Genomic DNA, 27,815 nt, shown 5'->3' on the forward strand with positions numbered 1-27,815 from the left:
TTTTTTTTTTTTTTTTTTTTTTTTTTTTTTTAACATTCCAGTCTAGTCATTGCTGTTTGCAATCTGGCTTCATCTTCCTATGCTTGCCATAGTCTTCTGATTTTAAAGACGGGAAGGGAAATTGCTGTCTGGTCAAGATGCAAGATGATTTTTGCCATTGTTGGCTCTATACTTCACTTGTAATGATGCTACCCTCCCTTTTGCTTTTATTGCATTCTATTCCTTCCTGGGTCTTGCCTATGTAATTATTCATGTAGAGTGCGCTTTCCTCATTGCCTGCTGGTTTGATGTGACACTGAAGGGCCCCATCATCCATGCTGAGCTCTTTTATGTTTATGCTATATTAATTTTCTGCTTTTGCATGTTATACAACCATCTGTTTGTGAGTGGCTTACAATCTATTTCTATGTTCCAAAAACTGTTCCCTTTCAATTTTTGAACAGGAAGAATTAAAGTCTTTTTGTTTTTCCTCTAAACCTCTCTTCATGGATGTCTAATAGTCAATTCTTGCTCTGAGTAGAGTGGAACACTTGTACCCAATTTTTGCTACTAATTTTCTTTGCTCTCTCTGATCTTGATTCCACAGGCGCTATAATAACTTTTCTTGTCATTTAGTTAGTAACTTTGATGTACATATTAAGTCATATCTCAAGATACTTATCTTCAAGATATATTGAAGCCTCAGAATATTTTTGCATAACATTTCAAAGATGTAAGTCTATTGATATGGTGGAAATCTTGTCCAAAATCTCTTATACATCAAATGCTACCGTAACTTTCTTCTGTGTTGACAAGTGTAATATTGCTGTTCACATCTGTTCAAAAGGCTGTTACAAAGATGATTAAGATTTAGCACATCTCATTGAGTATGTCAGCTGCTTTTGTGTTCTGTTGGTCCTTGCCCATATACATTAAAATGCACAACCTCTAACAGTGAAAATGTTTACAATTTCCCTGAGTAAGTCTTTATGGAAAAGTTGATAAATATCTAACCAGTAAAAAAACCCACAACCCAAACCACTTTTCCAAAGAATTTTTAGTGGGGCTTTTTGAAAAGATAAAGTCAGAGTGATTGTCTTGTGTTGATGATAAGTCCTAAGGGTTATTCATGAAACCATAAGTGTATCCTACTTAACTTTAATGAAGGAGCTGGTGGTTTTTATGTGTCTCCTAAATGAATTTCTAAATAATTGGAGCACAAAAAGGCACTAAGTTTTGGATAACATAATAAAAAAACCCCAAATAAATAGAACAGTGTCTTAGTTATGCTAACTTGTCTTCTAATAAAATGTAGTTTCTTTGCATATCTGTATATTCTATCGCAATCTCAGGAATACAGCTGTTTGAGTAACAAAAACATTTAAAAACTATGCTTTTGGTAAAAAAGCCTGCTTTTTCATATTCTAGATGTAGTGGTTGGGAAGAACTCTTCATAAATTGGTTTTGTAGATATCTTTTCCTCCAAACTTGCCATAAAAGTATCGTGTTCTGCATGATTTCTCCATAATGTAATGGGATTTTGGTCTGTTAACTCAAGTACTAAGGCAACTGACTGTTATATGTATCTTTAGGAAAACCCTTTAAAATAAGACAGTTAAATGACAGGCAAGTTACCACAGAAAAGTAAGGGTGTTTAGCTTCCAAGAACACCTATCTTAATAGACTTAGGCAGAATGGAAGCAGCATGTGATGTGCTATACTTTTTCTGTTTTCAGTTGGACAGATTTGCCAGTATAAGGATTCCAGGAAGTAAAAAGGAAAGACCTCCTCTGCCGCATCTGAAGCAGTCCCATTCTACAGATTTGTCATCCACACCTATGGATGCGGAGGATTTTGGTCCAAAACCCATGTCGGAAAGAGAAATCATAGCACTGTTTGAAAAAATGATGGTAAGAGTCTTACGCTGATTTCTTTCACTTAAAGAATGGCAACGTGGCTAACTGACAGGTGGGGCCTTCTTTTGTGCACATGTTCTGTTATTTACCTGAATTATTAATATTATTGTTGTTATGAGTTGTAATTTTGTGGTTTTTAGGGTGTTTCCCAGGGAGCAAAGTCTTTGAATTAGTTTGACAAGTTTTTTCTCTAAATATTTTTAAAATGGGAACTAAAGGTTTATGATCATTAGAAGTGAGATGAAGCAACAGATTTTGAGAAGGAATGAGAAATGAGGAAACCTGCTTTCCTTCAAGATGACCGGAAATCATCATAACCATAAAATCCCTTTTCCAAGGGGCTTTTATGCTTTTGGATGTCACAGCAGGGTTTTGTTCTGAATTTATATGCCATGTGGCTTTTGCACAAAAGAAGACTTAAGGTTCTTGCCTCTACAGCAGCATTTGCCTGCACATGCAGTCTCAAATTTGCTTCCTTCCTTAGCTGTCAGCTTTGATGTGCTATAAAAGAGCAGCCACTTGCTGGAAAGGTCATATGGCATTGGTAGCACCTCAGTAGGTTGAGGTTTTTTGTCATGATGATGATGATGACATTTTGGACAATGGAAAACTAAACATGGAATGACCATGAGAGAAGAGAGTGACTGCAATATGAAGAGCACAGGAGAACATTAACAAGGAGAGTGATGCCGAGAGGTATACCTCAGTGTCTAGGATATTTTACTTCTGTTAAGAAATTTTACTGTGAATAGCAGTTGCTTAAATGTTAGGAAATGGGAGAGGTTTTGTTATAAAACTTGAAGATATGCCATCCTGCGCACAGCCCCTGCTACGTAAGCGTAGGTTGTATTTCTCTACCATCCCACAGAGGTTCTGGTATAGGATAGTATGTTATGTTGAGGCTATGCCATAAAAAATGGAAACTTTCAATAAATCCTCAGAAACATTCTTCTGTGTGTTTAGGTAAACAGAAGTGCATATATCCACGTATCCTCAAGCAATTAATTCCATTTTTATAACTGCTTTGCAAAAATATGTTAAGGTAGTGATGACATCCTGGATAATTTGAATATTTTCCTAATATCGTTGAATAACAAAGCACTTAAAGTAGTTTATCGAAGACAGTTTATCAGTGTTATTTTAGCTATAACATGTAATACAGAAAGGATTCTTCAAATTATCCACACTTGAATAGACTGGAATAAAACTAGTTTAGTCACAGAAGATTACATAGCTAATTATATATTGTAGCCTCTAGTTTGCTGTTCTGATCAAATTAAGTGATTTGGCAGGGTGGGGCGGTGAACATTTTGAATGTTGTAGCCAAGCTTTTAGAGCTATTTCTGCACAAAAGAAAAATAGCCAATTGGTTAGTACTGAAGGGAGCAGTCTCTAAATTCTGGAGTTTCACTGGATGCGTCACATTATGTTTTGGGGGATGCATGCTGCTTTCTTGGAATCATAGAATGGTTTGGTTTGGAAGGGTCCTTAAAGATTGAGTTCCAACCCCCCTGCCATGGGCAGGGACACCTCCCACTAGAGCAGGTTGGTCAAAGCCCCATCCACCTTGGCCTTAACAACACCAGGGATGGGGCATCCGCAACTTCTCTGGGCAACCTGTTCCAGTGTCTCACCACCCTCACAGTAAAGAATTTCTTCCAAGTATCTAAACTAAATATATGCTCTTCCAGTTTAAAACCATCACCCCTCATCCTGTCACTACACTCCCTGGTAAAGGGTCCCTCTCTCCTGAAGGCCCCCTTTATGTACCTGGAAAACTGCGATAAGGTCTCCCTGGAGCCTTTGTTCATTCAGGCTGAACAGCCCCAACTCTCTCAGCCTGTCTTCATAGGAAAGGTGCTCCAGCCCTCTGATCACCTTTGTGGTCTTAAAGTTTCTTCTCCCAATGCTATTCAGTGGCATCTGGTGTGGTTTTGATGGCAAAAATTATGAAAGAGTTCATAAAACCACACAGTTAAAGCTAGTAATTAACTGTCATTTGGTTCCTTTCATTTCTGTTTATGCCACTAGGAATATATCCATGTGAAATAACTCATTCTTATTTTCCAAAGAATTATTGCTCACCTGTAGAATGACTTTAAATGATTTACGAAGAAATAAAAGAATGGAGTTGAAGTATTTTATGAAGTAAGCCACATCTGATGTGCTCTCTGTACTGCTGAATACTTCTAATCTGTATAAATCAATTACTTTAATGATGTTTTATTTGTTATAAACAACAAAAAAGAAATTACTTTGCAGGCACAAATTATGCAGTAACGCATGCAGACAGACAACAGTTACATCTAGGATTGTGGAATATAGTTTGTACTGACAGGTGTTTTTTGTTCCCTTTTTTTTTTTTTTTAAATGTGACTACAAGTTAGATTTATTTTTTTTCCCCAGGAAAAACAACCCCTTTGTTTTCTGGTTGTTATTTGAGTTCAAAAATTATTTTCTAGAAAACATAAAACAAGAAGTATTGAAAAAATGGAAAAACTGCTTTAAAGAGAAGACTGAACTTTGCAGTAGCTACAGGCTAATGTGAAAAGTGTTTTTTTGTTTGTTTCCCTTCACCCTTAGGTAGGATATACATGCATTTCAATGTTATCATAAAAAAAACCCCAACGTGTGGTATATTGCAGGCAAGGTACAGAAGATGTAATAACTCTCAGAAAACATCAAGAAAGACCCAGCCATATACTTCTGTGAGACTTAAAATGGAATACTTTGGTGGTTTCAGTGTTTTTACATTTCTGTTTATGTAGACTTTAAAAATACGATTTAAGTACTAAATAAAATACAGCTACCTTTATTAAATATAAATGTAAAGTGTATTTTCATTTGAAGCCAGTAGTGCTATACAGTTGTATCCCTGTGGAAAGGAGGCATGGCATTCCAAAGACATTTATTGGAACTTGCAGAAAAAACCAAATTCATCTGGTGATGTGAAGCTGGACTTGATTTTTAGTAACTTTAGTATGGGTTGTCATTTGTGTATCTCAACAGAAGTGTTGCCTGGTAATAAGAATGTCATAAATATGTTGTTGTGCATTTAATAGAAGATAATTAATTAAACTGCAGTATTATGGAAAATGAGAAATACCTGTAAAAATATAAGATAACAAATGGAAGGCTAGAGGGAATACCAATATCATAATATCTTTGGCAATCTGACTTAATTTCAATTCCCTTATCTTCCTCCCTCCCACTTTTAAGCTAAGGAAAGAGTTGTTGAGAATGTAAAGGTGTAGTATTTTTCTAGGTTTTTGATTTTGAAATGCTAAAGACACTACCTTTTCTGGTTCATTGTGTGTTCTTTCTCACCTCAAAAAAGCTGCAGTGACTTTTCTGAGCTTTGATAGAAACAGATAACTTTAAATATCTCACTTCTTTCCAAATGGTGTATACACATGCAAAAAAGACCTTCCACTTTTTTATTGTCTTGGAAGAAAATGATCTTTTTGAATACAATATATGGTCCCAACAGTGTTTTTAATGTATGTGTATTTAAGCCTGTGGATTTTTTCAAATTTTATTTTAGTATGGATATTTGAGTCAATGCAGTGTTTTTGGATCACAGTAGGTTTCCCATCGTTAAGTAAGTCATAGTAATTCCGTGTTTTGCTTTCATCCAAGAAAATCTAGAAAATGCAGCATGCTCTTTAAAAACAATGTCCCTGATATTTGATTTGAGACAACTTGCAGAGTATTCAGGAATATGTGTGTCCTTACGTGTTGCTAGAATTTTGATTTGGGCATAAACAAATAATTTGTCTATGATTTTTTTTTTTTTTTGATCAAAGGAATGCACTATCTTGAAGAACAGAGCTATGAGAAAATACTGAACTATGTGTGGCCTCCTTTCTTCCAGCTTGTTTAGACAAAGTTGTTTTGCATTTACTCTTGGATGTAGGAAGCAACACGAATATGCAAGCTTGCTGCCAAGGAGGCAAAAGACTGTATTTTTACTGCTTGAATGAAATAACTTTTTATAGCATGCACCCTGTACTTATTTGATAGTAAAAAATCAAATAATAAAAGTGTATTTATTGTATGAAATATATAAATTCGAGGCTATAAATACACTCTATAGTATCAAATAAATAATACAAGATTATCGATAATTTAATAAATAATAAGTAAAGTTATAACTTAAATGCATACTAGACGGAAGTGAGGAACTTTCTCTAGTCCTTAAGGAAAAGAAATAGTAAGTTTGGGGGAAAAACATCCAGAATCTATACAAAATTGCCCTAGTTGTACTTTAAAGTTCAGCTTAAGGAGTCAAGCATTTTCTGTGATGTTTTCTCACAGCTTGGATTTATACAAAACTCTAAATGTTCCTAGAAACTGTGCTTGATTCTATCCTATTCAATATGAAAACTAGCGAAAGACAAGGAAACTTAAGTTTCAGTATAATATAGAATTTTGGACTTCAGTTTTTTTTCCTTAAAATTCTAAGGTTATGAGTTTGCTTGCTGTTTGTCATTGATTTCTGACTCAGTGAAAGAGCTTTGCTATCAAGATGGTTACCCACTGATTTTGTAGGATTGCTTCTCCTAAAGCTAGTGGGGATTCAAGGGTGGGTGGCCAGTCTTTTTTCAGTGGTGCCCGGTGACATGACAAGAGGAAACGGGCACTAACTTGAACATAAGAAGTTCCATCTAAACATGAGGAGGAACTTCTTTACTTTGAAGCTGTCAGAGCACTGGAACAAGCTGCCCAGAGAGGTGGTGGAGTCTCCTTCTCTGGAGACATTCAAAACCCTCCTGGACATGTTCCTGTGCAACCTGCTCTAGGGAGACCTGCTTTGGCAGGGGAGTTGGACTAGATGATCTCCAGAGGTCCCTTCCAGCCCCATATCATTCTGTGATTCACTTTGTGAGTGTCAGCTGAAAATAACTGCAGTAATTTTTGCTAAGCTTGGGTGACCATATTAATCCTGTATGTTCTTGTGTGTGTGCCTAAATTGTTTTTTAAAGCTTTTTTTCGTGTGTTTGTGTGTGTCTAACTCCAGCCTGATAGGAAACGTCATTTCTCACAGATGTGGAGCTATCAGAGCATTTCTAGGCTGGAACAGTAGAGCTCCCTGTGTCAGAAATGTCAATGAATAGCTGCTGTATGGCTTAGAATGTGGTTCTTCTGCCTCTGCTCTTTTTGACCTCTGGGTTTATGTTGGAATGAATGAATTGTGATGGTGTTTTGATAACTGTTAAAAGTGTTGATTTAATGATCAAATCATCAAGGATTTGGGGCTTTCCTATTGCAAAGGTGAATATTACTTTGTGAGCTACTCTCAGGACAAAGCAGATTGCACTGCGCTGGATTAAGTATTTGGGAACTGAGGAACAGAATTATGGAACAAATTGTTTTATCATTAAAAAGATCATTCTAAGAGACTGGTTTGAAACGTAGAAATTTAGAAGAAATTTAGAAATGTTTTAGGAAGTGTTAAATACTGCTTTTCTGTAGTTTAGTGCACGTTTTGTGTGAAATCAAGTGATTTCTAAGAAGAGATTATGCTAGTAATGGTTGTGATGTTTATTCTGGCATGGTTGACTGGTTTTTCTAGTCTGAGTCACTAGGGAAGATGGACAAAGGTATTTTTTATGGTTTTGAGTAACAACTAGTTTATGAAAAGTTATTTGTACAACAGCTTTCAGTTGCTCAAGTTCATATTTTTGTGTCTTTATTTTTTAAAGTCAGTCTTTACTAGTTAAACAGCTGTGTTGCTGGATTACATTTAAAACTTTTTACACCTTTTTTTTTCCATCTCATTCTAGGAAGATATGAATTTAAATGAAGACAAGAAGATGCCATTGAGAGAAAAGGATTTTAATACCAAAAAAGAAATGGTGATGCAATATATTAGCACTGCCTCAAAGTCTGTAAGTAAAATTCTCTGAAGGCATCAAAAGTTACTTAACGTTTACATTATTTCCTTTTAGTGAGAATAAGTAATGCCTGCATGTTGCATTCTTATGACTAACTACTTCTTTGTTCTCATAGACACAGACATTTTTAAAAGGCACTATCTCATACTTGAGATGTGTCTTCTGTACACAGAACAACATTTCTTTTTGGTAAAGGTATGGCTATTACTTGAGGTGGAAAGATTCTGCAGAAAACTTGTTGGAGAATTCTGATGGCAACCTTTTTAATTTTCTAGCACTGTTGAAAAAGAATTACCTGATTAGCCTTTTTCATACTTGGGTTCAGTTCAGAATTCATGTTGTGATGCTGTGTAGTAGCTGATAACGAAAGCGTTGCGTGTGAACCCAATTAGTATCTGTTTTTTACTTATTGTAATAATTACTGACTTTAGAGAAGTGGAAGGAGTTGTGTACTGGGCAGTTTAAGGATTAAGTTGGCATAAAAAAATACTCTAGTTTTTTCAAAGTGGGTACTGACTCCAGTGCTAAATGCTGCAGTGTTAATATTGTCCTCAGATCTTTTGATTGCTTTAGAATTCATGTATTTGATTCTTTGACTCTCACTGCTCCACGCGTGTAGAGGTATCAGTAAAAATTGTCCATATGTAATTATAACTAAATACTGAGAAAAGAAGACATTAAATATAATAATTTAAATGAGGTATTTATCTTATTGTCTACTTTAAATGGTGTACCTTATTAGTGTTGTGCTCTAGCACTTTTAGGAAAGTAGCTGCCTATTGCAGGACTGGACTGTCTGGAGATTGTTTTAAGATGAGCTTATCATAGCTACTAGTCCTTCTACAGCATAAAAGTTCCTTAGTGCCAGAAGATTAGGAGGTCTAGCTTGTTTTTCCTTTTTTAGAGAGATTTTATGTGAAATCAGGAAACCTCAGGCTAGTAAATCTCCCAACGTTCTTGAAGTTTCTCAGCCCAAAACAGCATGGCAAGGTTTAAATGTTGTTGACACCCCTAGTGTCCACAGGCATTTGAAGACCTCAGTTGTTTGATCTAGAAAGTAACGTGACAATAGGACATGTCTGGCTGTGCAGAGTCACTGCATCTGGCATCTGTTGCTGGAATCTTAGCCCTGTGATGATGGTGATGTTAAGACTCTTTCTCAAGATAAGTTTTCATGTTAGCTCTTTACTTCCTGACACTTAATACTTGCAAAGAACTGAAGCCTATAGCAGAGTAGGTTTCATCAGTCCCTTCTGAGAGCCATTTGAAATACATATATGTTGTTTTTGTCTTTGGTTGTCATCACACATGTTTTTTGGCAATGGAACTTCTTGCACGATGCCCAAACCAGCCATTTTTTCTGTTGCTCTGAAGAATGTGTTTCCTTACCCGGGGCAGTGATTTGTTCCCACACACTGTTGTCTTACATGTTTTCATAAACCTCCCAACAGCAGTTTTTCTTTTCCATTCCCTGCTCCGGTGCCAGCACACCTATCCCCCTTTCTGCTGTGGGACATCACTGAAGACTAATTCATGGAAGCAAACTTTTGTCTTTGCTGAACTCTGGTCCTACTGTTGTGTCCTTACTGGAAATGGCATTCACTCATTGTATAACTGGGAGGAGCTGTTTCTGTGATGCATAGATTCAGTTGTTTGGTCCAGTAGTGCTGCAGATGAGTTCAGCTTGGTGCTGGAGGTACTGGGATGGGAAACTCCTCTTGCCCTTGCAAACTCTTTGTTCCTGGTGTGCTCTTTCATGTCTCTAGTGCCTGGCACTGTCCAAGTGCCTTCTCAGTCTAGAGAGCAATGCACTGCATGCCCAGGGAATTTGGCTAAGTTTTGTTGTACTGTGACTTGGTTAGTGTCATACTTTTTCAGAAGAGCTGAAGTGCCATATAGCTCCTGAATATGATGTACCCCATCCCTGTCTCTCTTTCCACAGGTGATACTGCAGTAACATCTTTTGATAGTTCATACTTCTCAAACTTTAAGGAGGCAGGTACTTAGTTATATCGTGTTGGGACAAGTATCCTCATGCGCAGAGTACTGAGCAGGTTTCATTTAAAGCAGTTACCATTACAAAAACTATTAAAATGAAGAGAAGAGACTGCACCTCTAATTAATCACTGAAAATGAAGCATCCTTTGTTGATCCAAGTGGCTTCATCATCTTAGAAATGCAGAACGTTCCAATATTCACAAAGCACATCTCTATTAATTTCTAGATACATCAGTATGCTGGGTTTGGTGGGGCTATGCTCAAGTGCTTATTAAAGTGTAGAATGCTGTGACCTACCTCTGCATACGCAAGAGATGTTTAAAATGCATCCATCAGTTCAGGACTCAAAGTTACTTAAAAGTAATCAGAGTTCTACTGATATCCATCATCTAATGCTCATTCATCTCACTCCCCTTTGCCTAGAGATTTCTTAAACAGTTGGCTGAGAACATGCTTCTGTTCGTGTTTGTCTGTAAGTATGCTGTTACCATCACTCTTCATAATGTGTTGAGGGGCTCCCTCCTGAATTGCTAAGAATAAACAGCCTTGGGGTTTGGGATGCTAGCACTAATTACTGAAAATCTTAACGACAGCAAAAATTTCATGCTTGGAAAAATTCTGCTCAAATACTTCAGTATTCTGCTTGTACTTTCTTGTTTTCTTGTAATGTATAGTGTTTAGATGAGCCCTTATTTCTTCTTAAAAACATTATCTTGGAGATGTATATCACATACTGTTTAAACCATCACGTCTTGGAAATCTTAAATTAAATTGAATGGCAACGAAGGCATTCAGGACAACGAAGCTGGTGAGGGGTCTGGAGAATAAGTCTTATGAGGAGAGGCTGAAGGAGCTGGGGTGGTTCAGCCTAGAAAAGAAGAGGCTGAGTGGAGACCTTATCACCCTCTACATATAAACACATAATATCCTGGTTTGATGTAGAACAGAATCAACTTTCTGTTCAGTAATTTTGTTTCTTAGCTAAGCCTCTTCGAACTCCCTGAAATTAACAGCATATTGTGCAGAAAACTGTTCATTCTCAGAATGATAAGACCTGTTGTTCCAGTCTAGAAAAAATTTAAAAACAAATTTCCATGTTACGGAGTTAATACTCAAGTGGAAATAAAAGCAGCATTGCTATAATGTTACTCTCCTGTAGGTTTTGCTGCTCTATATGTTGAACACACGCACACTGGGTTTTTAAAGTGAGTTTTCTTCACAAGACTTCGTTTTTGTTGTGCAGCTTACTCCCTTGTAATGTTTTAACTGAATTAATTAATGCTGACTTCAGACTGCATCTGCTCACAGACCGGTTGTTTTTCAGTTGAGCAATTAAATTTCTAGAGGCACTGATGCCTCAAGATATTTCCTGTTTCTCAGTCAACTCGAGCATTTTAAACTTAAGCAGCTTTCCCATGCAGAAATATAGCTAATATAATCAGTTTCACAATTGGTACCAAATGCAGCTCTCATTTTATTTAAGCACTGGCAGATGTATCATATTCTTATTATGTTGCAGAACCTTGGTGTAACTATGAATGAGTGGTACTTGGTACTGTGGGTATTAGCAGAGTAGCTATATTTTCAGGGTGGTTCCTGGCAGTAGTTTGTTTTTTGGCATCTGGAACTTATATTTCTCAAATCTGTTGGATACAGTTGGACCAGAGAGGTATCATAGCCCCCAGCAGTCACCCAGTGTTCTCTTATCAGAAAGTCATAGAATGGAATGATTGAGGCTGGAAGAGACCTCTTGAGATTGTCTTGTCCGACGCCTTATCTAGTCCATTTCTTAATATTTCTGACAGAGGAGACTGTACAGTCTGCCTAGGCAACCTGTTCCAGTGCTTGACCAGCCCTATGGTTAAAAAAAAAAATTAAAAAATAAGGGTAGAGGGGAGAAGTTTGTGATTGTCTTGTTTAATGAATTTCCTGTATTTCAATTTGTGCCTTTCGTCCTTTCACTGATCGGGTTCCCCTCAGCCTTTTCTTCTTGGGCCTAAACAATCCCAGTTCTATCGACCTCTCCTTGTGGAACAGGTGACTTTGTAACTGTGTCCCAGCCTTTTCTGGACTCATTTCAATATGTCTATGTCTCTCATTCTGGGGAGCCCAGAACTGGCCACAGTACTCCAGCTTTGTCTCAACATTGCTGAGCTGAGGGAAAGGATCCCCAGCCTTGACCAGCTGGGGATGCACTTCCCTGTTGTCAACTTGACACCCACCAGGACTCTTTTTTTTTTTTTTTTTATTCCTCCCCAGGTTCAGGATTTAGTGTTTCCTATTGTGGAACTCCCTGAAATTCCCCTGCCCATTTCTCCCCATTTTTGGGGAGGGACTCTTTATCAGGGAGTGTAGCTATAGGACAAGGGGAAATGGTTAAAAACTGAAAGAAGGGAGATTTAGATTAGATAGCAGGAAGAAATTCTTTAGTGTGAGGGTAGTGAGGCACTGAAACAGGTTGCCCAGGGAAGTTGTGGATGCCCCATCCCTGGAGGTGTTCAAGACCAGGCTGGATGGGGCTTTGAGCAACCTGGTTTAGTGGGAGGTGTCCCTGCCAATCTTTAAGGTTCCTTCCAACCCATACCATTCTATGATTCTATGATTACTATCTGTTGAGGTCCCTCTGAATGGCAGCACAGCAGTCTGGTCTGTCAGCTACTCTTCCTAGTTTTTAAATTCACCTCTCCGCTAGAAACTATTTCATGATCTTCTACTTCAGGAGGAGAAAAGTTTATTTTTCAACACTTTGAGGATCTACCACAGTGAGAAAACATCTTCCCTGTGAAGCTCAGTATAATAACATAATGAGTCTGCCTCACCATTTACAGTGGATAATTTCAAGCTGTTATTGCACTGCAAGTCTAATTATCTTCAGCTCCTGACTTAAGCCACGAGATAATCAAATATTATTTAGTAACCGTCTTTAGTGCTACATGACAGAATAGTTGTGCTGCTTCTCTCCAAACAAGAAGTTCTTTCAATGAAGTCAAATACAGGTTGTATAACCCATTTTATGCCTCTTTTTTTGAATTTAGATATCTATCCTTTTTCATATCATAAATGGATATTAGGTGGAGTAGACTTCTTATTTTCCACTGTATACAAATTTTTTCTTTGCTGCTACTTAAAAAAAGGAGAGGAGGATACTCTTAGGAATAGGGTCAATGCCTTTTACATTTGCTGTTTTAATTGGAAACTATAGAACTTTATTAGTTCATTGTAACTATTGCTTTGTTGAAAACAATGGATACTATATATGCTTTAGAAGAATCATTCATATCTTGAATTTATTTTAAGCAACATTTGATGCCACAGGTACAATGATGAGTTGAAGTCACTGTTGTTCAACCTATATTGTTTGAAACAGAAAACATTTTATTTCCACAAATCTATTGTGGTGCTGCATTACCTTGCCATTGCATTTTCCTTTCTATCTCCCTGTTCTCCATGTCCTCACTTCCTTCCTCACTTGCCAAAAAGAGCAAAACCCAAAAAGCAAGGCAAAATCCAAACTCGAAGTTTGGGAAGGTTGAGTAAATGTCCTTAAGTTTTTGCCTCAATAGTCTTATTTGCTTGCTTATAGATGACAAATGCAACACATGAGGAGCTGAGATTTATCTTTAGAACTTTAGTGATTCTAAAAAAGTATTTTTTTCTTTTAAAAAAAATTTTTTAAGTTCTTTTGCTTTAGCTTTAAGGGCTAAAGCTAGTCTGTTTTTATAATCCCAGTCTCATATACTTCTCATCTGAAGGACTTTTAAGGGAAAAGAGTTTTACAACATTATCTGTAAGAACTCATGTTACTGCATTAACATCCTGAGTACTCTTCTGGTGCATGCACTGGTTCTCCCCTCTGTCTTCCTGTATGACTGCAGTCATGCTTCTGATGCGTGATCTGATCTCTTCTGAGCACCAGAGAATTGGTTTGGTTTTTTTTTTTCTTCTGCTGAGTATTGAACATTAAGATGTTTGAAATGCATAAACAGAATTAATGCATTACAAAAATTGTATTTCACCAAGTGTGCATGATAGGTTTCCACGTTTGATTCCTGCTGCTTTTGACTACTGATTATACATTTGTTCATAAATTAACAAAATTTTAGTCAGCATTTAGCATATGTAGTAGATGGACAACAAAGAGTTACTGGTTTAGGTCTAAATTATGTCTCTCTTTCTCTGTTTTTTCAAGGGACGGAAATGAAGGTTAACCATTAATAATCTATCTGAGTTCTATGTGCGCCAAATGAAAAATGAATGCTTTTTTTATTTCAGGGAAGTCTCAAGAACAGTCGGAAGATTTCAGCCCAAGAGTTTATTCAGGAATTAAAATCTGGGTCAACAGATGAAAGACTAGTCACTTGCTTAGAATCTCTCCGTGTGTCCTTGACTAGTAATCCTGTCAGGTAACATCATTAACACATATTGCAAAGATTAATTGTATTCTTATTTCCTAATGGATTAAAATTAATGGATCTATAGATGTGCATGTTTCAAGGTTTTCCATTTAATGCATGTGTATGCACTAGTGAATGATTCTACCTTTTATTGTTTTTTTCATTGATTACGTACCTTCTGTAGACTTGTTTTTCAGTGAAGTTCACTGATCTGTACAAAGTAATAAAGCTAATGCTAAGAGAATGTAAACCAAGTTTATTGCAGTTTATTTTCTAGTGCTGAATAGTCAAAATGTTTTTTTATTGTTTTTGAAATATTCTCTTAACTCTTTAACCGTTTCGCTTTGCCAGGGTAATAGATAATGGGAGATAGGAACCTTGATGTAAGTTTGTTAGCCAGAAAAAATAGATACTTTTAATTATGTGCTCCTCCTTCTGTCCAGTGTGCTTTAGGCTTTCTTCCTTGCTGTCTTCTAGTAATTTTTGCTGTATCTGTAAGGTTTATCTATACAGAAGAGAACACGTTATTTTACCTATGCTTTTAAAAAAAAGGCTAACTCTTCAGTAATCCTAACTCAAACATTGGTATTAGTCTTTATGTTTAATTTTGATGTGATCCATGCAACTTGATTTGTGGGTGCTGGCTTTATTTGATTTATTTTTTTTTATTCTGTTTACAACCTTTTTGTTTTAGACTTCCTATTTAAGCCAGTGGTTGAACACATGATTTTAGAAAACTGTTTTGCGTTTAAGTAAAAATAATATAAATGAAATGTTTGGGATGCTTCTGACGGAACGTGAGTGATTAAAGAAGGATTAAACAACTTCTTTCTGCATCTGGCAGGGCAGAGTTGTTGATGTGGGTTTTCTGGATGGGTGTTTGCTTCTTTCCTTCTATTAATTCAGTTTTGAATTGAAATGCTCACATGGGAAGAAATTCACTTTACGTTAACCTGAGTTTTTCTGACACAACATTTTGCAGAAGATATACTTGCTCCATGACTGCGAAGCTACTTATTGATGCAGTATTGCTGCTGCTACTTTGTTTAAATAAAAAAACAAACAAACAACAAAACAACAGCCCACAAGGCCATAGATTTTTTTTTTTTAATTTTACTTAAGTTGGTTTAACAAAGGAAACTTTACTTATTAGTATGCATCTGGAAATAGAAACACAAAATGCATGAAATGTTTGGCAATTTAAGTTTAGAGCAATCTCTCCACTTTTTTCTTGATATGACTGGATATTTTCATCTTTTTGTATGTGACCCCCTTTACTGTGCCTTCCCCACATACCAGGGGAGAAGTTAATCCCCCTCCCTCAGAAAAACAAACCAAACCAAACCCCAGGATCTTTGTGAGGTGCTAGTTCTGCCTGACAGCACGGTACAACGTGATAAGACATGAAGAGGTGAGGAAGATGGAGAAATGGCATCAAAGTAAGGAATTTGGAGGCCAGCTATAGGAGACTGGTGTTGGTCTGTACTTCAGAGATTGGATAAAGAATGCAAGTTGAATTGGACTGTGATCAATACCAAAAGTCTGATGATCAATATTATCTGGAAGAAGAAAGTACAGAAACTTTAAAGTTTTACAGCAACTAAATATTTTGAAACTTTCGACTACGTAGGTTTTCCCCAAATGTTTCGCTTTTAGTAAGGAAAGGATTAGAAATCTGTAGATACGTTATGAGTATGCAGAAGAGAGCAAGTGCTTTTGTCCACGAAGAAAAGAAAAAAACAAATGTTTTCATTTTCTTAAGCTTAGTGTATTTTATGTCAGTCCAAAGCATGCTAGAAGGGTATGATGCATTGTTGGTGTCTAAGTATTGCATTGATACTTATGAGAGATGAGTTTCTTTAACTTATTAGTACAGTTAATTCTGGATTGCAACACTGGCTTTTAACTTTGTTCAGTCAATATAAACTATGGTAGGTAGAAAATTGGACAGTTGAATCCAAGTCCTGCTTTGACCATAATTTATTAATATTTAACTTCAGTTTGAAACATTAGGCAGAATGGAACAGACAACATAAAAGAACTCTTAATACTGGGATTGGAGTGAAGCTCATTATTAAGTTAATGGATTTATGGCCTAAGAATAGATCTGAATTTGTGAAGTTTGAATTGGAAGGAGACTGCCTGTGGCTTGCAAAAACACCAGAGAAGAGCTATTTAAGTAGGCAGCAGTTTCATAAAAACAACCCACTCTACTACTTGTCCATGAATGCATTTTAGTCAACAAATCAAAAGAAGGATCACAACCAATAGAACATATGGGCTCTGAAACAGTCTTCTGGTGATTGAGTGGTGCTGAAAAAGGCTGGTAAGATAGACTTTGCTAGACGTAAACAGAGCATTTTAAAATAGCCTTAGTAAAAACTAAAGTTCTCCCATAGGGCTTAAATACAAAAATAACAGTAGGATGCTGTTCTTCATACTAACAATTTGTGAAGTAAACTTTTTTTTAAACCATGTCCTCTTCTTCCTAATGAATAACAGTAGTCGATGTTCATTGGATGCAGATGTTAGTGCCCTTGATTTTCCTATCAGCAGCCAGTTCTTTGAGTAGGAACTTGCTTTGACACATTAATCCAGAACTCCAGTCCAGCTCCTATAAACCCACGTTTAGTTCTAACTCCAGCCTCATATGATATGGACAATGAGAAATAACTGATAAAACTTTGGGGCTTTATTTCGTGCATGTGTAATGACTAAGAATAAATTCATGCTTTTTTAACAGGATGAGAATTAAATATAGATTGGATCTTGCCTGACAATCTTCACATTTGTGGGCTGTGATCTTTTTGACAATATATAATTTAGGGTTTTTTTGCTGCTTTTCCAAATACTATACTTCAATCGCTTTAACTTTTAAACTTGTTGACATTTCGGTTTCTGATGCAAGAACTGGTTCTACAACGTTGTTTTCCATTAGTCATTTTTGTAAAACGTATTTTTTAGTTCACGGAGAAAATCTGAATCAAGTGATATTGAGTAGTTTGATCCTAAATAATGATGTATTCCAATCTATGCCTTATTGCAAAAAGTAGTATTTATCTTCCGTCAGTGTAAAAATAAAGCCTCTAAAGGAAAACGTATCCACTGATCTTGGGTCACTGTTCTTCAGGTAAATAAATGTGGTGGTTTTGGCTTAGAGTTGCCGACACAATTCATCAAAAGTGGTTCAGTGATACAGCTGTACATAGTATTACAGACAACTAGTTTTCTGCCTTTAGAAATAGTTACAGCAGACTTAGCTCTTTTCATTAAGAGGATCTTTTTAAAAAATTGAAAATAGAGGCACTGATATCTTGGTATTTTGTCAGACTGACAAAAAACTGGATGTTTCCTCTGGATAGTGTAAGTATTCTCTGTTCTTTTTTGGAAGTAAAGGTCAGTAATAACGTAACGTTATTTTAGGCACGTGATCATTCTCAGCAGCCTCAGCTGCTGGATGTATGACAAAGTGGCTGTGCACGATTTTGTCTAAGACAAAATGTGCTAAGAAATGTCTAGTAGGATCATCTTGAGGTCAGATATGGCCAGTTATACCAAAACCAATTGACAGTTATTTGCCTTATCTGTTTTAGAACAAAACATCCATCCAAGAAGGAGAAAATGCATTTCTGCCAGACTCTTAGGGGAAAAATGTATAAAATCATCTGATCTGGTTCTCTCTTCCTAAGTCCATTACAGTTCTGTATCAAGCAGATATGAAGAACTTAATAATTCCATCCTATGATGGGATTGGAGGAACTATGTATTTCAAAAGAGCTGTTGCATATACTTTGTGTTATTCCCAACAGAATAGGTTATTAGTTGTTACTAGTAAGGTGCCACCATTATAAGAGTATCTAAATATTCTGGTTAGTATTCCTAAGTGATGATAAATACATTTTACCCAATGTGTACAATGGCATGTAAACAGACAAACCAGAAAACAGTGGAGAGGCTATAATGCAAATAAAACAAATATTGTATTTTTTTTTAGTAATTCTGATCAATTTATTTATGCTGACATTTCTTTATTGTTGCTTTTATTTATGCTGACGATTTTAATTCCTTGTAATTAGTCGTTGATATATCAATTTTTTTAATGTGTTTTTTTTCTTTCTCCCTAGCTGGGTTGAAAACTTTGGCCGAGAAGGTCTGGGGCTGCTGTTGGATGTTTTGGAAAGATTGGTTGAAACAAAAAAGTAAGGATGGCTTCATATAAAATTGCCAGCTTGTCTCAACATGTAAATACCAGTTAATTACACTAAATTTTTTATTTATCCAGCCAGGACAAAGTTGTGAAGAGGAGTCAGCATAAGGTTATACAGTGCTTGAGAGCCTTCATGAATAATAAGGTATGGGATTTTATTTAATCTGGGAATCTGAATTGCTACAGTTCAATCAAATAACGTACACGATCAGTCGGTATAAGCCTGTGCAATTTGGAAAAGTAGTGTGTTGCTCAGATGTAGTTTGAAGTTCTTTCTGCTGCCACTTCCTCTCTGCAGAAATACACTCAGAGAATAGTGTAAACTTTTGATGCTGATGTATGCCCTCATTACAGAGTAAGTGACCCGTTTTGGACTTTTCTCTCCTTTTTTTAAATTAAGCATTTGACAGACTTAAATGTCATTTGAAATAGTTACTTGAGGGAACTGTTGTTGTCTTTTACTAGATATTCAATACAGTCATTTGGATTCCCTCCAACTCTCCTTAACAACTGTTTTTCTGTTGTTTAGTATGGATTGGAAAGAATTTTGGGAGAAGAGAGAAGCCTTTTGTTGCTGATCAAAGCAATTGATCCCAAGCAAACTAACATGATGACAGATATAGTTAAGCTCCTTTCTGCAATGTGCATTGTTGGAGAGGAAAATATGTAAGTACTTGTATTTAGCCAGAAATAGCAAGGTAATTTTATGATATCCCAAATTATAGTTATACCTGAATGAAATGCCAACATTTTCAACTTGGGTTTGAAAGAAATATCTGTACTATGTTGTCAGTTTTCAGAATACCTTTAACTGTAATTTTTATTATGGTCGTATCAATATGAGTTTTCTTTTTCATATGTGGATGTACTGATTAGATGGAAGCAGTTATGCAGCCATTCTTTTGCTTAACATTTTTTGGCATTACTTTTAAGGTATCTTAACCATTGTAATCTAGTAAATCATTCTTTGGCTACAAAAGTCTCCAAAGGAAACAAGTAATGCTTAAACCTCCTAAATTTGTACACATGAAATTGAGGCATGTGAACACTTTGGCAACATGGCTCTTCAGATAACAAATGGACAGCAGATTAAATACCTCTCCTGAGTTAAGTGCTTTTCTTTTCTTACAGCCTTGAAAAAATTTTGGAAGCTATAACAGCAGCAGCAGAGGAAAAGAATGTTGACAGATTCTCTCCTATTGTAGAAGGTCTTCAGGATAACTCAGTTCAGCTGCAAGTAAGCACATTTTTTTCGCAAACCTCTGCAACAAGTGGAAATAGTGTTACTTAGTTTTCTGTATTCAACAAGCCATTACAATAAAAAGGAGGAGGGATACTGTTTTCAAATAAGGGTCAAATTTTGGAATGTTGTTCATAATGTTATCTTTCAAAATGCACTGTGGGAAGATGCAGTGTTGGGAAACAGAAGAGTGTTCCAGGTTAATTTGTTGGTTTCTATTCACCCAAATCCTACGGGCTTTGGGAATTAAATTTATACAGCATTTAAAAATAAAGCATAAGTCATATATTCAGGTGCAAAAAGATTATCTCACTTCTGGTGATATTTGCTGAAACTTAAAAATCAGTAATAGTAAAAAAGCAAGTTTTTAGGCAACTGTTTCTTATAGTTTATGTCTAAATCAGCAGGAAATGTGTCCCTCGTGCCGACTTTATGATTTTATAAAATTGCACCCAGAGAGTCCGAGGAAAGAAATCTTTCACCTTATTTTCAATTTGTTTCCATTGGATGTGGAATTTACCACAGAAAGACATAAAGCATTACAGTGCATTTGAATGATCATTGTAAATCATTGGTCTAAGAGTGTAAATATTAACTCATTGATTTTCATGTAATTTAGCTGAACGCTGTTTATAATTGTCATTTTTTGTGAATATTAGAAAAATGGTAAAAGATGAATCTCAAGTTTAAAAGAAATGATCGTGTTACTCCACTGTCACCTTTTGTATTAAATAGTCCCTGTCTGACAGTAAAGATTGCTGTTTGTTTCGTGTCTCACAGAAAAGCTAACAATAAATAAATATCTGAAGGTGGAGAATCATTTGTATTTGAATTATGCCAGTAACAGTGGCATAATTGTCCCTCCTTTCTTTTTCTGTCTTATGATCATATAATGGTTTGGTATGGAAGGGACTTAAAAAGATCATCTAGTTCTAACCCTCCTGCCATGGAAGGGCATCTTTCACTAGATCAGGCTGCTCAAAGCCCCAACCAACTTGACCTTGAACAATTCAAGGGATGGGGTTGCCACAACTTCTCAGGATACCATTGGCTCTCTGGGCTGCAAGCGCACGTTGCCAGTTCATACCTGATTTGTCATTTAAGAATATCCCCAAGTCCTTCTCTGAAGGGCTGTTCTTGATTCATTCATCACTCAACCTGCTCTTATATTCATGATCACCCTGACCCAAATGCAGGTTGAGGCACTTGGCCATGTTGAACTTCATGAGGTTCACGTGGGCTCATTTCTCCAACTTGTCAAGGCCCCTCTGGATGGCATCCCTTGCTGCTCCCATCTTCAGCTTCCTATTATGTGGTTTCATGCCTCTTCATTCTAGAATAGAGCTTTTTATTTATTTACCTTTTTTATTTGTAGTTTCTGAGTAAGTTGCTTTCTAGCCCTTTTTAGTAGTCTAGATATTAATTTGTAGTATAACTTGAGTAAACAAACTGTGTTTTGTGGCTTTAGTGTTTTTTTTGTTTTGTTTTTGTTTTTTTTAACCCAAATTACCAAAATACAAAATACTTTGTTTTCTGAGGTACATTCTAGAATACACATTCTAGGAGTGCTAAACTGAGGTTAAGGGAATATCATATAAAGATGAGAGAGACAGAAAATTACTGTCCAGCATAAAGTCAGTTAAATTCAGTTACTTTGATTTGATGCAGAAATGGTTGTCTTCTGTTACTTTTGTTTGGTTTTTGTTGTAGTATGCATAAGTATCCTTGTGTTCTCTGTCCTGAGCAAGAGATCAGATAGCAATATTATTCTTATTTCCTTTACTTTAAATCTTGCAGTCCTAACCATTAATCTTTGAATTACTGCTTGGTTTTCTGGCAGTAGGAATACTTAGCCATGGTTTAATTTGTCAGGTGAGGTGATAACTGAGGAGAGGGTGATTCTTTAATTTGATTTTTTGTTTGTTTATTTTTAATCTTGTAAACATTTGTTTATGTCAGTGTGGATTTACTACACTGAGTTAAAGTTTTGAATGAAAACCGAATCAAAGTTGCTTAGGAACCTCAGTCAGTCAACTTAAGGGTCAGGAAGGTTTTCCCCTCCAGCAATAATTTTTATTGGTTGGAAATACAGGATATTTTGTTTCTTATATCTCATTTGTTGACTGTTTTTAAAATTATATCAGGTTGATACTGGTTTCATGTAGCAGATCTTGATTCTGGCTTAGTGAATAAAAATTTGCCAATTTTCTGTTTTCGGATTTGTGATTTTGTTAATGTATGAAAATCATAATAATTGCCTTTAAGGGTCAAAAAGGAGACCTGTATTGATAGGGCTGGAGTTGGGTTGGAAAGGGGCTGTGAGGAGAACTGTAGAGTAAACATTTTTTATTTGGGCACTGGCTGGGATGTTTTGTGTAAGGCTCAGCCTAGAGTTAGGATTAACAAGGAGAGGGAGAAAAAACTTTGAGCTGCAGTTATAGTGGGACTGGAAAGGGACTGCAGAAGGAAAGTGTAGACTGTAAGATAACTTTTGAGTCTGAATTCCTGGATTAGACATAAATTTCTTGTAGTAGCAGATTTTTACTTCAGGTATTTTTGCAAGAATTTACTCTAAATGTTACAATTGCAATACTTAAGCTAAATATATTGATTTGGCTTTACTGAGAGCGTTACCCTAAAGTTCTCGAAAACAGGTAAAGTTCTGCTGTTTAATTTGTTGTATTTTATGTAGACATAGAAGCTTTTAATAAGAGTTCTCTTTTTTTTTTTTTTAAGCTTCCATTTGAATGTTTTTCTGATGAAAGTCTTTTTTTGGTTGGTTTTTTTTTTCGGACTCCACAAATGGTTGCTAGATTTCTTTTTTTAAGACCAGAAAAATCAAGGTTCCTCGTGTGTATCTGTAGTAAACTTCTATAACAATGACATTGACCTGGTGGTTAATTTGACAGTGTTTTAATGAGACAGAAGCTTACAGTTGTCAGTTACTTGGCACACTTGCCTTGATTATCTGCTTGATATATGTAGGCTTGCTTTGTGGCAGTTCAGTTTGACACTAACAACTGACCTTTTCAATTTTGAATTGACTAACGTTTCTGGTACTTGAAGGCTGAATATATAAAAAGCCTCAATATGATGATTTTTGTACTTTTAGTGAAAGCTCTATGTATCTAGTTTTTGCATTTGTTGAAAGCAAAGGATATTCTCCCTTTTATCTTTAATAAAATCCAAAATGATGGAAAGCATACTTAAATGGTTTTGGTTCACGAAAAGATGGATGATGATAGTTTGAGAATACAAATACAGCCAGGCATCTCTCATGTACCAGAGATGGAAAAGTGGACAAATGCCACTTGAGAACTACAAGGGTTGCCAGGGCATACAGAGATGCAGTTAAAAAAGCAAAAGTTCACCTTGAATTGGAACTGGCCAGAGTTGTCAAAAACGACAAGAAAGGGTTCTTTAGGTACATAAACAACTAGCAGAAGCAGAAGGAAAATATTGGCCTGCTGTTACACAGGAGAGGTGTATTAGCCATTGGCAATGCTGAAAAGGCAGAAGGTCTCAGAACTTTCTTCATCTCTGTCTTTTCCATCACTGTTGGGCCCCAGGCCTTGAGAACAACAATCCTGGTTGATGCAAACACAGATCCACTGTCAGTGAAGGAAGAGTTGGTTTGTGAACTATTACAAGAGTTTGATCCCTACAAATCTAAGGGCCTTGACAATATCCACCTGAGAGTGTTAAGAGAGCAGGCTGATGTCATTGCGAGGCTACTCTCCGTAATCTTTGAGAAGTTGTGGAGATCAGGGGAAGTCCCAGGAGGCTGGAAGAAGGCTAATGTCACCACCATATACAAGAAGTCCTTAAAGGAGGATCCAGAAAATTATAGCTCCATCTGTCTTAGTTCAGTCCCTGGGAGACTTATGGAATGAACCCTTCTATCATCTTGTGAAGGCTATCACAAGTCAAATAAAGCGCGTGACTGGGAAAAGCCAGCAGGAGTTTGTCAAGAACAAGTCATACTTGACAAACCTGATCACTGTCTATGACTACATAACCTACTCAGTTGAGGTGGGGTGAGCGATGGAACTGTCTACCTGGATTTCTTGAAGGCTTTCAACATGGTTCCTCACAGCCTCCTCCTAGAGAAACTATGGTCTAGACAAGTGGTCTGTGCAGTGGGTGGGGAGCTGGCTGACAGGGCATACCCAGAGGGTGGTAGTAAATAGCTCCTTTTCAAACTGGTAACCTGTCACATGTGGGGTCCCCCAGGGATCGATATTGAGTCCAACATTGTTTAATATCTTCATAAGTGATCTGTATGATGGGATCAAGTATACCCTGATGAAGTTTGACAATGATACCAAACCAAATGGTCAAATGGACACTTTGGAAGGGAGAGCCACCCTGCAGGAAGTCCTGGATAGGCTGGAAGAGTGGGTCAAACAGAACCTTATGAAGTTCAATAAGGACAAGTATAAGGTCTTGCAACTGGGAAAACTATCTGGGACTGCAGCAGAGGCTTGAATCTACATGGCTGGGGAGCAGCTCTGTGGAAAGTGACCTGGGGGTCTTGGTGGACAACAAGCTCAAGGTGGGGGAACAGTGTGCTGCGGCGGCAAAGAAAGCCAAGAGGATGCTGGGCTGCATCAACAAGGGCATCACCAGCAGGGATAAGGAAGTCATTACCAGAGAAGTGCAGAACGGTAGGGGTTGGAAGGGACCTTCAGAGATCTAGTCCAACACCCCTGCCAGAGCCGGTTCACCTAGAGCAGGTCACACAGGAACGTGTCCAGGCAGGTTTTGAATGTCTCCAGAGAAGGAGACTCCAAAACCTTTCCAGTGCTCTGTCACCCTCAAAGTAAAGAAGCTTTTCCTCATGTTGAGAGAGAATTTCCTGTGTTCCAGTGCACTTTTTCTGGAAGAAATTACCATATCTGTTATTTCTACTCCATTTCTTTGATTAGCAGCTGCACTCTAGAAGCAGGGGACAAACTTATTGCTTGACTGTTGTTAGATATGAAGTCAGTAGTGCTTTCTGGTAATTTAATAATTCTAAATACCAATCTGTATTTGAATGTTCAGAATTTTTGAAGCAGGTTCTTAAACAGATTTCAGTACTTAGGGATGAGAAAGTCATAATCAGGTATTTCTAAACAAAAGTCACATACCTCTATCTTTGTAATTTAAAAAAAGTTACCATGACAGACTTTACTTCTTGATTTTCTTGTGTTTTTTTTTTTTGTAAGTTTTCTTGATGCAAATTACTCAAAGGTAGATGTCTGAACAGTGCCTTGCTTAGGCTTGTGTTTTTTTCCTCTGATATAACTTTTTCTCATTCTGCTTTTTGTAGACCTCTGTTGGGAACTTGCACTACTACTTTGCCTTTGTTTTCCCATAGAAACATAATCCAGTAGTTCTTTGTCTTGTTTATTCCAGGAAAGCTAAAGTACGTTCTGGTTATGAACAGCATTCGAATTCCCACTTGATCAAATTTGACTAAAGTACTAGAAAAACAGTACTTCTGACTGATGTGTTTCTTGCTTTTCATTGTCCTTTCTTGTCTCTGTTCTATGTGAATAGCACACGTGCACATGTACCTTGTTGATTTGGCAAATGAAAAGAAAATACCTTTTTTTTTTTTGGCAGCAATTACATCTGTAGCCATCCTTTCATCTAAATTGCATTGCTACCTCAAAGATAAAGCTGTATTTTGCTCTTGATCAGGATTTTCACCGTAGCAGACTTTGTTCAGTCTCTGACTGCCTCTTCATTGATAGTTTAAATCAAGTGTGATAAATGCTGATTCCTTTCTTAGCAGCCCATTCACACAAAGTTTGGCATGAAAATATACTGTGTTTTAAACCGCTGACAACTATAACGAAGGTTCCAACTCTGATGTAATCAAACAACATGGAGTTGGATTTTATTTGAAATGTAAATGTAACCTTGCAGTTTATTACTTTATTACTGACTGTGTGATGGTGTTGTCTGATGAAGTCTCCAGTCACTGAAATGCCTCGCTGATGTTAGCAGGAGTACAGGTGTTGGTGGCATCTGTCAGTGTACTGAATTACTGGTTTTGAATGGCAGAGCTAACTGAATCAAGAAAATGCAACTGAATGAAAGACTTGGCACTCCAGAGAGTTAAATCAGTGATGGTGCAACACGTTTCAACTAAAGAGGCTCAGAATTAGGGGAAGTAAAAATTTTCACTGTGCCTGTTGAAGAAAAATATCCATACTGACAAAGTGGATGGTTTAGTAAAGTGGCCCCACACCAAAACAAATAACAAAAAGGTTTAAGAATAAAGAATACAGCCCATACTTAGATAATAAGAGAATATATCCTGCAAGGTATTGTTGTACTAAATTTTAGCTGGTTTGATTGCCTGCATTTTCTATCATTTATTGCATCCAAATTATGAGGCTAATCAGATTCTCCCCCTTGTTGTGACACAGCAACCTGTGGGGCTAAGGAATACACCTTAAATTTGAAGCCAAGGATTTGTTGTTAGTCTAAATGAAGTCTTAATGGTCTAATGACATTGGTCTCAGTAGTGCTGGCACATGTGTCTGCTCGCATCCCATGCCTCTAGTTTTCTATGCTGCTTTTTGTTTAGGGACATATTGCTATCTGCTAGTTATAGAAGTGTGTGTAACAGTAAATTTTGTGCCACAAACTTGTACAAGGTTAAACAAAACCTAAAACTAGTGGGGTGGTAGTCATTCTGTTACTAAACAAATCCTGTTGCAGCCAAATAAGCCAAATCTCTGGATAAAGCCTGACAAGTCTGGCAGTGTGTAGGGTTAATTAATACAAAGTGTGTAGCCTGTTGCTAGGAAAAGTAGCTGGACTACAAGGCCACGTGTTTTCAACAAGATTGTGAAGGACTTGATAGACAATTATTCAATATGAGGAGCTTTTTCAGTGTCCAAAAATACTAGGTAGTGCAACAGGAGAGTCCGAATATCTTCTCTGTTGGATGCTGTTAAGACAATTGCTGGAAGGTTTTATTCAGTCCACTTTGGAGAATTGGACTGGGCACCTTGGTTTTAAAGATTTTGTTATTGTTGTGTGGCGTTGGGATGTGGGTAAGTCTTAGGATTTTCTTTTTATTTATCTTTTGGTGTTTGTAGTTTCCTTCTCTGGGGTTATCACCAATTCTTGTTACCTGGTGTAGGGTGATGCTTCAGCGGTAACAAACATTCTAGAATAACTCTTAGAAACAGTACATGCACAGAAACAGGCTTCAGGAGTAACACAAGGCTTTGTTTGGATTTATTTTGAGAAAATAAATAAGTTAAAAAACTCATATTGTCGTAGAGTTTTTTAAAATACTGTAGACAGATATATATATATGGAATTGAATTGCATAAAATTTGGGAAATAACAGGTTTCAGGGAGAAGCGTCGTAAGAATAGTTCTGACAGACACTACAAAGATGAAGAGTCCACAGTGATGGTTAAAGCCCCAGATTGTTATCAGTTTAGCAGCTTTCCAGGTGGGTTGCTCACAGAAAAATAACTGAGGATTGTTTCTGTTTATAACTTTAAAGAAGCTCCAAATCTGAAAGATCTTTCTCAAGGGAACATAATTTATTTAAGACAGAATGGTCCAGGTTGTGGTCCTGTTACCTATGTTCCTGTTTAAGTGAGTTCTTTTAAAATTAACTGCTAGTAATGTGCCAGTACCTTTCTGAAGAAAACACACCATAGGTATATTGGTATTTAATATGTGTAGGTTTTTTTATTGTTATTCATTAGATGATGGTGTAATTAATCTCACTATAAAGAATATGGAAAAAGGACATGAACAGGCTTTCATTGCCTTCAGTTTCTAGCCTTATGCGTGGTTTATTCTGTTGATATTTTTATTAATTATCTACATGTTGCACACTTTACTAGCGTAAAATAAGAAGATGGATTTGCAGTAGGAAAAAAAGTAGCAAGGAAATACTACTTCAACAAACCTTAATACAGCCAAATAATTTGTGAGCCCTAAAAGCTGCTTTTCTTTTTTTTTTTTTTTTTTTTTTTTTTTTTTTTTTTTTTTTTAAAAATAAACTCCTAAACATCAAATTCAATACTATGTTGTAGTATTTTGGAATTTGGCTGCTTAACAGCTGTTCTCTAAATTTTTTCTAAATGTTTTTGACGTTTTACAAACTTTTTTGAACTCCAGACTTTGGCCAGTCAGTGTGTTCTTGCCCGCTCCTTGAGC

The 27,815-nt window shown here is 36.6% G+C and overlaps 1 protein-coding gene across 2 annotated transcripts in view; it reads left to right on the plus strand.

Moving 5' to 3' along the window:
- Nucleotides 1-27,815, plus strand: part of DIAPH3 (diaphanous related formin 3) — a 234,753-nt gene that overhangs the window by 22,577 nt on the left and 184,361 nt on the right. For both annotated transcript variants that reach the window (XM_014965690.1, XM_014965691.1), the window contains 7 exons: nt 1,716-1,889; nt 7,682-7,786; nt 14,063-14,193; nt 18,309-18,383; nt 18,467-18,536; nt 18,921-19,057; nt 19,523-19,628. In XM_014965690.1, the coding sequence (XP_014821176.1) occupies nt 1,716-1,889; nt 7,682-7,786; nt 14,063-14,193; nt 18,309-18,383; nt 18,467-18,536; nt 18,921-19,057; nt 19,523-19,628 (798 nt within the window). The remainder of the gene's footprint in view (nt 1-1,715; nt 1,890-7,681; nt 7,787-14,062; nt 14,194-18,308; nt 18,384-18,466; nt 18,537-18,920; nt 19,058-19,522; nt 19,629-27,815) is intronic.

Source organism: Calidris pugnax, unplaced genomic scaffold (assembly GCF_001431845.1).
Source record: "Calidris pugnax isolate Ruff unplaced genomic scaffold, ASM143184v1 scaffold20, whole genome shotgun sequence".
NCBI lineage: Eukaryota > Metazoa > Chordata > Aves > Charadriiformes > Scolopacidae > Calidris > Calidris pugnax.